Genomic DNA, 12,386 nt, shown 5'->3' with positions numbered 1-12,386 from the left:
CCGAATGAAGTCCCAGCTTTGTTTTTCTGATTTCCATTTTGTATCCTAAAATATTCACTCCAAGTTCCGCTTGACAGACATGCCTAATCTAATCTCCATGTCTGCTTTCTAATTTTCGCAGCCAGGATAAAACAAATTGGCTGGCGTTAATTGCCTGTGCAGCGGCCTGGAGCTCTGAGCCGTGATTTACGAGCTTGGAGCAGGCGCTCTGCAACACATTTTTCTTAATTTATTTTTAATGAGTCTCTCAATTAATTTTCTTGGAAACATCTTAATGATGTTGGAGGCGGATGTTAATGAGGTTTGTAGCAGCACCTCATTTTGCATATTTTAATGTACTGAATGGCATGAAGCAAAATCCTGGTCCTAAAACAGAAAAAACCTTAAGACTGGAAAAGATTCCTGGGCTGACTTTGCTGCCCTGGCTTGAGGCTGAGGCACTGCATGGGCTAGTTGGTGACTTTGAACATTGTCAGGCTGAAGCTGGGTGAGCCCACAGGGATGGCAGGACCCTGGCAGCATGGGGAGGGTGAGAGGCCATGCTGGGTCATGGTTGGTGGCCAGACACTTCTTAACAGATGGAGTGAAAGCCTGGATACAGAACCTGGGCACTGAGACCCCCGTGCTGGCATGCCCCGTGTTGTGGGCACCCCATTCCCTGCACAGCCCTTTTGGGCAGGAGCTCTCCAAGACCCAGGGCTGGGCTGCCTGGGGCTGATGACTGCGGGGTGCTCGGGGTGTCTCTGCCGGCCCGCAGGGTCGCCGGTAATTGCTGACGCATGTGCCAGCAAGAGGCAGCAGCTGGATCGCCTTTGTTTGCTCCCAGCATGTCAGTCTTCATTAAACTGGAGGGGAATGAAAAAGGATTCACTTTTGTCCCAGCCTGAACATGGCAGCTGTTTAATTTCAATTAAGGTGGCGCTGAAAAGAGTAGCATTACGGCAGTAATTAAAGTGAGACAACTCCCACCCCCAGGACTGTGCTCACACAGCAGAGGGGCCAATTTTGACCCCCACCGTCCTCCCAGCACCAGCTGAGTATGGGCAGGCAGCTGTGGGTCAGGGCCGTGGGGCTGCCCCACAGGCTCACAAGGAGCTGGAGCAGTGTTGACCCCTTCAAGGCAAGCGCTGCCTGCAGCTCAGCACGGTGCGGCACCTCTGTGGTACAGAGCAGCATTGCCTGTAGCACCATGTAACACGGCACAGTGCAGCATACATGGCACGAGGCTTTGTCCCATAAAGGCTCTGTGCACTGTGGATGCTTTGTGCCCTGGCTGTCACTGCCTGAACAAGACTGAAGTCTGCAGGGAAATTTTATTTCCTCGCAGTGGCAGAAACTGTGGCCAAATTCAGTTGTGTTCTGGAAGCAGGGGGGGTCAGCAGCCCTGCTCACAGGACTGTTGGTGCTGCGCCTGATCCCATCACCCGTGACTGTGATCCACTGGTGGAGCAGGTTGTCATGGCAACTGATGACTTCTGCTACGGTACATTTGCGTTCACCTTCTGGGCCCAGTTCAGCCTTGGAAATTTTCAGTTAAAACACGTACCTGTGAAACTGCACTGAGCGTTGGCAAGGGAGCACACACAGCCCCAAGAGCCCCGTGTCACCAGCGCAGGCAGCAGCAGGCCTGTGCTCACACCACCCCTGGCACCCAGAGACCCGTGTCACTGATCCCACCTGGGCACTGCGGGGTGGCCCCAGGCAGGGCAGGACGAGCAGACACGCACTCTCAGCCTTTCCTGTGCACACTCAGCCTCCCCCGGGGCCTGTGGCCCACGGCCCTGTCACGATGTGCCCCTGCAGTAGGTCCCCTCAGCCCTGTCCCTTGTGTGGGTGGCTGAGCACAGGGCACAGCCCTGAGCGCTGCCATCCCCACTGTCACCTGGCCCTGGCCACAGCCCAGCAGCGTGGCCTGAGGACAGTGCAGGGGCAGCATGAGGGTGACAAGGCCCTGCCCTGACACAGGGGTGCTGCCATGTCCTGGACCAGTTCTGAGGATGATGCCCAGGACCTGGTGACCTCACAGTGGCATATGGAGTAGTGTCACACAGCATGCCAGGGACACAAGAAGGTGAGGAGCATGGCACAGGAAGGCTGCGGGCAGCAGTAGGACCAGGTGCTGCTGAGGAGAGGGCTCAGTCCCACAGAGCTCTGCCCTGCTTTTCCAGGAGCCCCAGGCTAGGCTTCTCCTGCTGGCAGCAGGTGCTCCTCAGACAGGGAGGGGCAGTGCCAGTACCGGGGGAGGGTGGGGCTGCCCAGGCAGGGCTGAGTGACATCGCGGAACTAAGGGTTGTCTGGGGCTGCAGGAAAGGTTTTGGTCCTTCCAACTGTGAGAGTGTGGCCAAAATTTGGCACATCTGGGGAGGTTCCTGCACCTCAGAGAATTGCTTTCGCAGGGGTATGGGCCAGGCTCGAAACACAGACAGGCTGTATTTGTCCTTCAGGTCACTTCAATTTTGTGCCCTGTTCCAGGTTCTACAGGGCAACAACCTGACAGCACCAGCCCTGCATGACTCTGCAGAGCTACCTCCACCAGGAGGTAGAGCTACCAGAGCTACCTCTTCCAGGACAAGAAGCAGTGCAAAACAAAGAAAGGACTAGACTGACAACCTTTAAACAAATAAAATTCTTTCTGTTCTGTAATAAAATTAGTGCCAAGCACCAAAGCCTTCCAGGGCTACAAGCTGTAGAGACCACAGAACACATTAACTAGGGTAGGTGGGCACCACCTTAGGCCTCAAAGCAACAGGTTGTGCCTTCTTAGAGACCAAAGCGGGCTGGGGTGCGTCGTGGCGTCAGGGCCTCCCCCTGCTCCTTTCGCCCAGGGGTATAGATTTTAGTAGATCTGTCAAAGAGGACAAGGGCAATTAATGGAAAATGCAACCTTTTCCTGCACCTGAACTCCCACAGGGAAGCGGGCAAGCTGTGGGCAGGCAGGGCTATCACACACCTTGCGCTGCCCAGCGGGTTACGGCGCTCCTGCTCCTCCCGGCGGGCACGCAGCTGCTCCTCTGCCAAAGCCATTTCCTCCTCCATGGCAGACACCTCCTCCTTGGCACGGCGCCGGTTCTCCTGGAGCAAGGCAGCAGCAGGTCAGGGACACCAGGCTCCCTGCAGGCCCACAAGCTTGCTCCCTTCATGTCAAAACACACACACACACACAGCAGCAGAATGCAGAGGGCCTGCAGTTTGCCAGCTCATCCAGGACAGAATACTTACCTGGCGCGACTTGCCGGCATGTTTGATACTGTAGAACATAGGGCCCAGCTCTGCTAGCCACTCGCCATCCACAGCAGTGACACACTGCATGTACTCCTGCAGGGACAAATAGACTAGGATAGCAGGATGGCATTCCTGGGGCCTAGGCACCATTCCCAGAGCCATAGCAGCTCCATTCCTCCCCCAGCTGCTGATGGCACTTCTCAGGCTGAGACCATACCCCTTCCAGACAATTCCTCCTGGCCTCAGAAGCTGCTACAGGTTGGATTTGACCACAAGGAGGATCAAACATATGCCACAGAAGCCAGAGAAAAATAACGGGAAGGGACAAACAGATGACACCAACATGTCTAATTGGTATAGATGGAAAAGGCTGATATCTGCCACTCAGACTGATCTCAGTCTCACAGCAAAGCCCTCCCATCTCCCCTGGAGAACTCATCACCCTTCCTGCTAGCCCTCAGCTCAAGCTCACCTTGGTAGTCATAACCAATTCATGGTACACAATGTAGTCTGGTGTGTAGCCCATGCCAAACAGAGAGCTCGTGGGGTGCAGGTGGCAGGGCATGCCTGTGCGGATGTTCACATACTCCCCAATGCCCTGCAAAGACAAATGTGCTTAGGCCACCTGTTCCCAGGCAGGGCCTTGCAGCCCCCAGGCAGCTCAGACACCTCTCACCTTCAGCTTTGCAGCCTGATGGAAGTATGCAGCACAGATGCACTTCCTGACAACATCCCAGTCTGTACCACAGGATGCCAGGCTCATGCGCTGCTGCACCATAATGTCCTTGAGCTGGGCACGCACCTCCCGCACCTGCAAAGGTGTGTGCTGGTCAGATCCCTCTTCTGCACAAGGCCGTCTCCCCCAGCCTTACAGCCACAGCCTCACCTTCCGCATGGCCTTGGCATGGATGAAGTGCTGATTGCACCACAGGGTAGAATAGCTGTTGTTTTTCCACTGCAGGTAAACATTCAGGTAAGTCAAGTGATCACTCTCTGGAACAGCAAATTTCTCCCGCACTTGGTCACTCTCCTCCTCTCGGCCCTGAAGGGTAAGCAAAGAACATGTGTTAGTCAGAGGGCAGGGAAGGGCCCTGAGCTGCTGGAACAGCAGCATCTCATACCTTAGGCCGGTAAAAGATGGCAGGCACCGACAACATGGAGACAACAAGCAAGATCTCAGAGCTGCAACCCATGTCACAGGAGACAATAAGCATTTTGGAGAGTGCAGGGTCCAGTGGGAACTCCACCATGAGGCGCCCTGTAGAGGTCAGACCACCTGTAGGAACAGAACAGGGATCACTGATCAGCAGCTGGGTAGGCCCCAGTTCCATGGGCTGGCAGCCTACCCCAGCTGCCAATACCTGTGTTATCCAGGGCCCCCAGGATCCACAGCTGGTACATGGAGTTCAGCATATTGTCTTCAGGGGGCGGATCCATGAAGTGGAACTGCAAAAGGTCTTGCACACCCAGGGACTTGAGCAAGAGCACTACATTGGCAAGGTTGGTGCGCTGGATCTCAGGCACCGTGGTCGTCAGCAGCTCATTCTTGTAGGCACTCTGGGTGTAGAGCCTGGGAAGAGAGGCCAAGAGCATGCTCCTCCTGTTGGGCCACTGCGCTCCTGACAGACGTGCCAGCCTGGCACAGGGCAGCAGCCCTGCACCCAACAGCAGGACCCTGGGGAGCCACTAATAGTCCAGCCAAAGTGGGGTCTCCCCATCACATTGGGGTATTTGGGCTGCAGCACAGCACATGAGCAAGCACAGCCCTTCCCTGGTCTCACAGCACAGCCGGGGAAAGGCCTTCGGCTTGGTTCTTATCTCAGTGGCATCCAGGCAGACCAGCCACAAGTGAAGATGGGCATAGGAAGAAAGTGCAGCACATCCTTTTCTCTGCAGAAGGACTGGGTCAAAAAAAGGCCTTCAGGCCTGCCGACTGCCCACACCCCCACCAAAGTTCAACGTAATGAACAGCTCCAGTGAGAAAAAGATCTACGTAACTTGATGCTAAGCTGAGGATACAACAGGAACACCAGTGACATGCCTACCTGAAACAGTGGCCTGGGCCTGTCCGGCCAGCTCGGCCAGCCCTCTGATTGGCATTGGCCTGACTGATGGGGTAGATCTGCAGTGCATCCATGCCTATACGGGGGTTGAAAACCTTCAGGGCACAAGAAAGTCACACAGAAGTAAGAGGAAGGCTGGATCGTGACCTCAGAACTCCCTCAACCTACCCCAGAAACCAGAGACAGACAGTATAGAAAACCCTGGCTCACCTTCAATTTGCAGTAGCCAGAGTCAATCACAAACATGATACCATCCACTGTCAGTGAGGTCTCCGCAATGTTAGTGGCAACGATGCACTTCCTGACCCCATCAGGAGCCTGCAAGCACACCGCACGTCAGTCACCCCCCTGGGCATGGCTCTGCTCCACTGAGGAGGAGTGCAGAGTGGCAGATGGATGGAGGTGACTCCTGGGAAGTGGGGTGGGATACATGCTTTCTCTCACCCTCCACGTGCAATACTAACATATATCTACACCTCTCACTCCTGCTCTGTACTGTCTCCTGCTCCAGTTTTCCCTGTCCCCACCCCAATCACAAAGCACCCATCAGCACCTTCTGGAAGATCTTGGCCTGCAAGTCTGAGGGCAGCTGAGAGTAGATTGGCAGTACAGCAAGAGCAGGTGCCTTCTCCAGCTCCTCAAGATGCTCCACAATCTGCTCTGAGGTCACCTAGACACAAAGAGAGGTGAAAACATCAGACTGAAACGAGGGGGTAGGATAGTGCCTGTCCTTCCAACTCACCTCGATATCCTCCTGGCCAGGCATGAAGACGAGGATGTCTCCAGGAGCACCAGACAAGTGGACCTGCAAGGCTTGTTTCACTGCAGCCTCCACATAATCCTCCTGTGGGGTCTGAACAGCACAGCCCAGGTTAATATGGACCAATATCCTTACCTGCCCTGTCCTACGTACAAGACTGTAGCACATCACAGCCGCTCCTCCCCTGTCCTGTGTGTCCCCCTCAGAAACAGTACAGCTAGGTCACAACCCCCTCCTGCCAACAGCACAAAACTAACTACACCTTGCTGAAAAGAATATCCACAGGAAAAGTTCGCCCAGGAATGTGGAAAATGGGAACGTTCCCAAAGAAGGAGGCAAACTTGTCTGCATCCATGGTGGCTGAAGTAACAACAAGCTTCAGATCCGAGCGTCGGGCGACCACCTAAGAAGCAGATGAAAGGAACAATATGGAAGGCACATTTATGCATGGCTGTGGGCTGTTTTCATTCTTACTGAGACAATGGCACAGGACAGAGCTTCTGTTGTACTCCAGAGGTACTGGCTGTGCATGCCAGGCAACACTGATGCTCTACGGTCAGTGCAGCTGAAAAGACCCGCCAGCCTCGGTCCAGGAAACTTTAATCCAGCAAAGTCCTCTGCATAGGCTGCTCTGACATTTAGCCATCAAGACTCTGGTAGCATTACAGAAAGCTGAACCCCCAGATGCAAGGACCAGGATGCTGGAGCAGTCATGTGCAGATGTGCGGCAGCTCTGCCTCCCTCTCCTAGTCCTGTCAGAGCAGGGCTGCCCCAGATGGCGCGGCCCCTGCTGCTGCCACAGCCCAGGATCGCACCCACCTCCCGCAGCAGCCCGAACAGCACGTCGGTGTTGAGCGAGCGCTCGTGTGCCTCGTCCATGATGATGGCACTGTAGTTGTCCAGGTCAGCCTCCCGCAGCGACTCACGGAGCAGGATCCCATCTGTCATGTACTTGATCACCGTGTTCTCAGACGTGCAGTCCTCAAAGCGGATGGCATAGCCCACCTGGCAGGGCAGAGGTACCAGCAGTCTTCCAACAGTCCCGTGCACTCTCTGTCATGGGGTGGCACCCCTGCACTCCCTTCCAGACTCACCTCCTCCCCCAGACGCACCCCCATCTCCTCGCTGACCCGCTTGGCCACCGACATGGCAGCCACTCTGCGGGGCTGCGTGCAGCCGATCATGCCATAGTCAGTGTAGCCGTCCTCGTGGAGATACTGTGTCAGCTGAGTTGTCTTCCCACTCCCTGTCTCCCCCACCACGATCACAATGCTGTTGTCTCTGAGGGAAAGGAGAAGGTATCTCTTCATACACCTTCAAAGGAGAGCCTTTGTGTTCTCTAGCTAAGCATCATCCTAGTCAGGTGGGAGAGCTGAGCAAACACCAAAGGTCATGATTCTACAATTCCTCAACGGAGCTCCTAAACGTAGGCCAATGCCCTGGGGATGCCCTGGCAGCCATACCTGAGGATGGAGAGCAGTTCCTGCTGTACAGCAAAGATGGGTAGGTATTGTCTCTGCTCCAGGATCGATTTCTTCTTGGCAAACTCACTGCTGGCTTCACTTTTTTCTTTCATGTGTTCAGCAAACTTCTGCTCTGTTCTAAGGAAACACCGCAAGTCCTGAAAGTGCCTCTCCACACACTTTGCTATGCCTGTAGACCCCGTTACCAGCTGAGCAGGGTAATTCAGAACAAGCCCCTACTTGTAATCCACTTTGCCATCTTCTGTCACCATCTCGTCCTTCTCCTCCTCTTTCTTGATCCCCATGATGTCTCCCAGTTTGGTGCCTGCTAGCTCCCAGTGCTTGTGCTGAGCCTGGAAGGAGAGGGAACAGCATAACTTTGCCACAGCTACCGCAGACAAAATTCTTCCCCAGTCCTACTCCTAAGACTAAGAAAAGGATATTAGTACCCCAGTTCCTCAAGGCAGAACACACACTCCACTCCTACATCAGGTTCCCCTCTTCCAAATGAACTGAAGCAGAATTTTAAGGCACTGAGATGGATACAGAGACTTCAGGCAAAGGATTACCAACTGCTTCCTAAGAAAATAGCTCCAGCTGCTGACCCTTCCATTAAATTTGAACTTAAACCTAAACAGATGTGAACCAGAGATAATCTTCCTGCCCTTGCCAAGTGCCAACAGGCTTTTCTCCCATCTCTGCTGCCAGTTTAGCTACCACCACCATTCCACTCGTAATTTAAGTAGGTCAAATCCAGCCCAGTTTCAATGTACAAGGAACACACCTGTATTTTCCCCACTGCTATTATGTGAGCTTTAGAAAAAGTCCCTAGAAAACATCCCCAAAAACTAACCTGCTACCTCACCCCATACTTCTCCTCACAAGTCTTCTGCTGAGACGTGACAAGGTAAATCCTGCTGCCATACTGCCGGCTGACAGTCCCTAAGCTACCTGGCATTCTTCCATCTGCTTCCTTCTCCCATAATCCAAATGTTCAAATGCATGGTGATTCATGTCCCAAGGCAGCGCACAAGAAAATCACGCCACAGCAGCTGCTGCGAGGCAATGCAGTAAGCTGGGCTGCTAGGACGTCCCAGGTCACAAAAATATGAACTCCTTATCATCCCTGCCTGCCAAAGCCCGAATGCTGCAGAGTCCAAACAAGGCTCTGAGGAACTACACAGGGTGTACAGCAGGCAGCAAGGCACAGGGCTGCAGCATACCCTCTTACGCTCCTTCTGCTCCCGGTGTTTGCGCACCAGCTGGCTGCCTTTCCGAGCGATGATGGCCAAATCCGAGGTGGCATCCTTCACAGGGATGACTGGCTCTGGCTGCAGGGAAAAGGCATTGCTTTACTAAAAAGGCCTCACATGTACAGGGCTCCCTGCCATCAGTGCCTTCAGCCACAGTCTGTACCTGCTTGGTGAAGACAATCCTTCCATCTAGGAAAGGAGGCACTAGATTGTGCACCAACAAATGCACTTTAGCAGAGTTATCCTCCTCAAAATCTTCATCCACCTCAATCCGATGGACCACACCACTGGTCAGCATGCGATTTGTCTCCCAGCGCTCATTATCCTGCAGGAAACAACGTATCAGAAACACAATGAAGCCCCACAGAAAGCCACAGACATCACACTAGAACACCAAGCCTGGGCCTGGGCTCTGCTCTGGCAACAGGATGGTTCAAACCTAGTGAGTCTCACAGTAAGCAAAAGGGAAGGAACAGTAATTGGAAGGAGTAGAGTACAGGAAACTACCCACATGAAACACATGGTCAACAGGTTTGTCCCCAAGAAAATGCAGGACAGACACTGCCTGCAAGGCAGTCAGAATACATCAGGAAGCCTGGACACCATCCTGCTCGTGTAAAGAGAGCAGCTGTCCCCAGCATCCACTGGGCCAACAGCAGACAGCCCCAGTAATGTACCTCGCACTTAGAACAGCAGGAACATGGTCCTCTGCACTTCTGCTGCCCTGGACACTGCAATCCACCAGCCACTCCAACTGGGAATTCTGTCCATGCAGGAGCTGCAGGGCTGGGCTTTCCAGGGGAACTCAACCACAGTTTCCCTGTGAGCATTCCTTCAGCCTGGCCTAAGAGTGTCCTCCTCCACCTGGGAGCAAGGGCTCAACAAGTGGATCTTTCAAGAGGCAGCAAACCCTACGAGTTCAGAGCAGCCAACCCTGCATCTTGGCCTTACCTCATTGATCTGCCGCCGCTGTGCCGAGATCCGCTTCTGCCTCTGCTTGTGCAAGTGCTGCTCACGCTTCTTCACGTACTCCTCAGAGGAGTAAGCCAGAGGGTTGTGAAACTCATCGTAGCCCTCATCCATCATGTACCAGTCCCGGTCAGCTTGCTGGGAAGGGAGAGGTGCAGCACTGAGTTCTGCTCATCCCCATCCCGGCAGCCCCAAGCCCCTGGCCCGTGCCAGACTCACCCGCTGATCGTCCTCCCACTGCTGCCGCTCCTCTTCCGTCTCAAAGGCAATGCCCTCCTCCCCTTCTGTGCGCCGCCCTGGGGCGAGCCAGAGAGCCCAGAATGTTCCCAGGGAAACCCCAACTCTGTGCCACAGTAAAGGGGATCCAACACTGCCCATCCCGGGCAGCTCAGCCCAGACTGCTCACCTCTCCCTCGGGACAGGCGCGGCGTGGCCCCCAGGTGCCTCCGGTCGTCAGCCCACTCGTTGTACTTGTACGATGGGGTTGGCAACGGCGTCTTATCGGAGTACCGGCTCCTCACAGACCTGAAACACAGCAAGTGGCAGGGACTGGCGCCCAGCCAGAGCCTTCTCACACACACACAGTCCCCTCTGCAGCCCCACAGCCCGGAGCACAGCCTCAGGCCCCGGTACCTGTCCCGCTCCCGCCGGTCCGTGTCCCGCAGCGACGGCAGCCGGTGGCCACGCTCTGAGTCCCTGTAGGAAGGGCTGGGAGATGGAGACTCCCACTGTGAGCGATGGGCACTGCTGTAGCCACCATCATCCTCCTCCCAGCTGGAGCGAGACGGTGTGGCTGCATCTGGTACAAGAGATGGGGTTAGACACCTGTTGCTCCAGCAGCGGCCCTGGGCACTGGAGTCACCTAACATCTTTCAAGAAAGGAGCATGGAGAGAGGGTGCTCACTGGCCCTCCGTCTAACGAAGGGACTGACCTAGTGATTCCAAGGAATTTCAAAGGATCATATTTCTATCACACAGACCCAGATCGGACCCCACCGAGATCTCTGCTAAGATCTGCCAGAGTTTCAAACATGCACAGCTGGCACATTGCTCCCAGATCCGAGTTGAGCTGGGAGTTTTATGCTTGCCTCAACCACAAACATTACAAGGTACGAACTTTTCTATCACCCCTGTCCTGCAAAAACAGCAGGAAGCATAAAAAAACCCAAGCATAAAAAACTCCAAACCCTGTTAGGTCTCACACAAGAGCTTTACCAGGTCCCACTCCCACCTTTGGGCCGATGTCGGGGGCTCTCAGGTTCACCCCTCCTGCTGCTCCGCTCTGATGAGCCGTCCCTCTCTGATCTGCTGTGATGACTCCTGTCCCGCTCCTCTGCAAAAACAAAATAGGATCAGGTGCCTCTTGCACAAACAGGCTTCGCAAGTCTGCTGCAAAAATCACCACAAACATTAGTGAAGGCTACAAAAAAAGGCAAAGGACAAACCCAGACCCAAACCAAGAAACACACAAAGGTCTCTGAGCAATTACCACGGTCTCGTTTACGATCGTGGTCCCGATCCCTACTGCGTTCCTTCTTCCGCTCCTTCTCCTCCTTGGAGGAGGCAAAGACTCCATGTTCCCGCCGCTCCCTCTCCCGCTGCCGGCTGCGCTCCAGGAACTCCTCGCTTACACCCCCTGTGTAGGAAGGTGTCTCCACGTGGACTGAGCGGTAATGTCTGGACAGGCAGAGCAGAGAGGAGAAATGCTCAGAAGTGCTGAGCAACAGCTGCCCCTCGGCTGGTCCCGTACAGCTCCAGTCGGAGCCTGTGCCACATCGCCCCGCAGTCCCCCGCAGTTTTCCTCCCTCCCCGCCGGCGGCCGCAGCCCCGCCTGTCACCGACGGTGCCCACGCTGCGCTGCGCTGCGCTGCCAGCCCGGCCGGGCGCGGCCAGCGCCGGCACCCGGGGCTCCCCCGCAAACGCCACCTGTTCCTGCGAGCTCTGCGGTCGCTCCGGTTGGCCTCGTCCTCTTCCTCTTCCTCGGCGCTGCCCGCCTCGTCACGGCCCTCTTCCCAGTCCTTATAGGATGCGACACGGGATCGCTTCCCTCCGGCCGCCTCCTCCTGCCGCTCCCGCCGCTTCTGCGCCGCCAGCACGTCCAGTCCCAGCAGGGAGATGCGCGGGGCCGGGGCCTTAAAGACGTGCTGCTCGGCGCCGCGCGCCCGCAGCACCAGCCCGCCCGCCTCGCCGCTCGGGCCCGTCCCCGACAGCCGATGCAGCGACTCCTCGCCCGCCTCCATCGTGGCCGCAGCGCCGCTCGGGCCCCGCAGTTCCCTCAACGCCGGTAACGCGGCTCCCGGAGCGCCGCCATAGCCGCCCCACAGTGCTCGGCGGGAGGAGCCGCTCTAGCCCCGCGCACCATAGAGACGGCGAGCAGAGCCTATGGCAGAGCCGCCACCATAGAGTGCCGGCAGGCCACGCCCCCTGCCGGAGCAGACTTCCGGCTACGCAACCTCCCCGTGGTCCCGTGGGCGCGGAGTCCCGGACGGACGGGACAGCGAGACAGCGGGACAGCGGGGCAGCTCATAGCAGTCTCCTCCTGCAGGTCGTTCCTGCTCGGGGCTGGCTCCTCGCCCCTTTTCTCACCACCTCGTTCGCCCTGGCGCAGCGCGTGGGCTCCAGCCCGCCTGCCCCTGGTGCCTGCAGCCAGCACAGT

At 56.0% G+C, this 12,386-nt stretch overlaps 1 protein-coding gene across 1 annotated transcript; it reads right to left on the bottom strand.

Annotated features, from left to right (window-relative positions):
- Window positions 1–2,598: 2,598 nt before the first annotated feature.
- DHX38 (DEAH-box helicase 38) lies at window positions 2,599–12,044 on the bottom strand. The gene is made up of 26 exons (XM_054296155.1): window positions 11,657–12,044; window positions 11,220–11,407; window positions 10,962–11,063; window positions 10,364–10,529; window positions 10,137–10,255; window positions 9,950–10,026; window positions 9,713–9,868; window positions 8,925–9,086; window positions 8,732–8,839; window positions 7,749–7,861; window positions 7,509–7,646; window positions 7,140–7,326; window positions 6,865–7,050; window positions 6,308–6,448; window positions 6,028–6,138; window positions 5,839–5,955; window positions 5,496–5,603; window positions 5,268–5,380; window positions 4,584–4,792; window positions 4,344–4,498; window positions 4,109–4,264; window positions 3,899–4,033; window positions 3,695–3,820; window positions 3,220–3,315; window positions 2,951–3,072; window positions 2,599–2,845 (listed from the first exon to the last, which is right to left on the bottom strand). The coding sequence occupies exons 1-26, from the start codon at window positions 11,968–11,970 to the stop codon at window positions 2,761–2,763; spliced, it is 3,690 nt and encodes a 1,229-aa protein (XP_054152130.1). The 5' UTR covers window positions 11,971–12,044; the 3' UTR covers window positions 2,599–2,760.
- Window positions 12,045–12,386: the final 342 nt, after the last annotated feature.

This window comes from Melozone crissalis, unplaced genomic scaffold (genome assembly GCF_028551555.1).
Source record: "Melozone crissalis strain CALT ecotype California unplaced genomic scaffold, PUWL_Pcris_2 ptg000007l_1, whole genome shotgun sequence".
Lineage (NCBI taxonomy): Eukaryota > Metazoa > Chordata > Aves > Passeriformes > Passerellidae > Melozone > Melozone crissalis.
This window is presented reverse-complemented; position numbering and strand designations above follow the sequence as displayed.

Bases quoted from the DNA above. Each gene is read 5' to 3' on its own strand.
- DHX38 (XM_054296155.1), bottom strand. From the start codon at position 11,970: ATGGAGGCGGGCGAGGAGTCGCTGCATCGGCTGTCGGGGACGGGCCCG. The intron at 5,381-5,495 runs GTGAGCCAGGGT...TGTGCCCTGAAG, and splicing joins CTGGCTACTGCAAATTGAAG to GTTTTCAACCCCCGTATAGG. The intron at 4,034-4,108 runs GTGAGGCTGTGG...ACACCTTTGCAG, and splicing joins ATGCCAAGGCCATGCGGAAG to GTGCGGGAGGTGCGTGCCCA.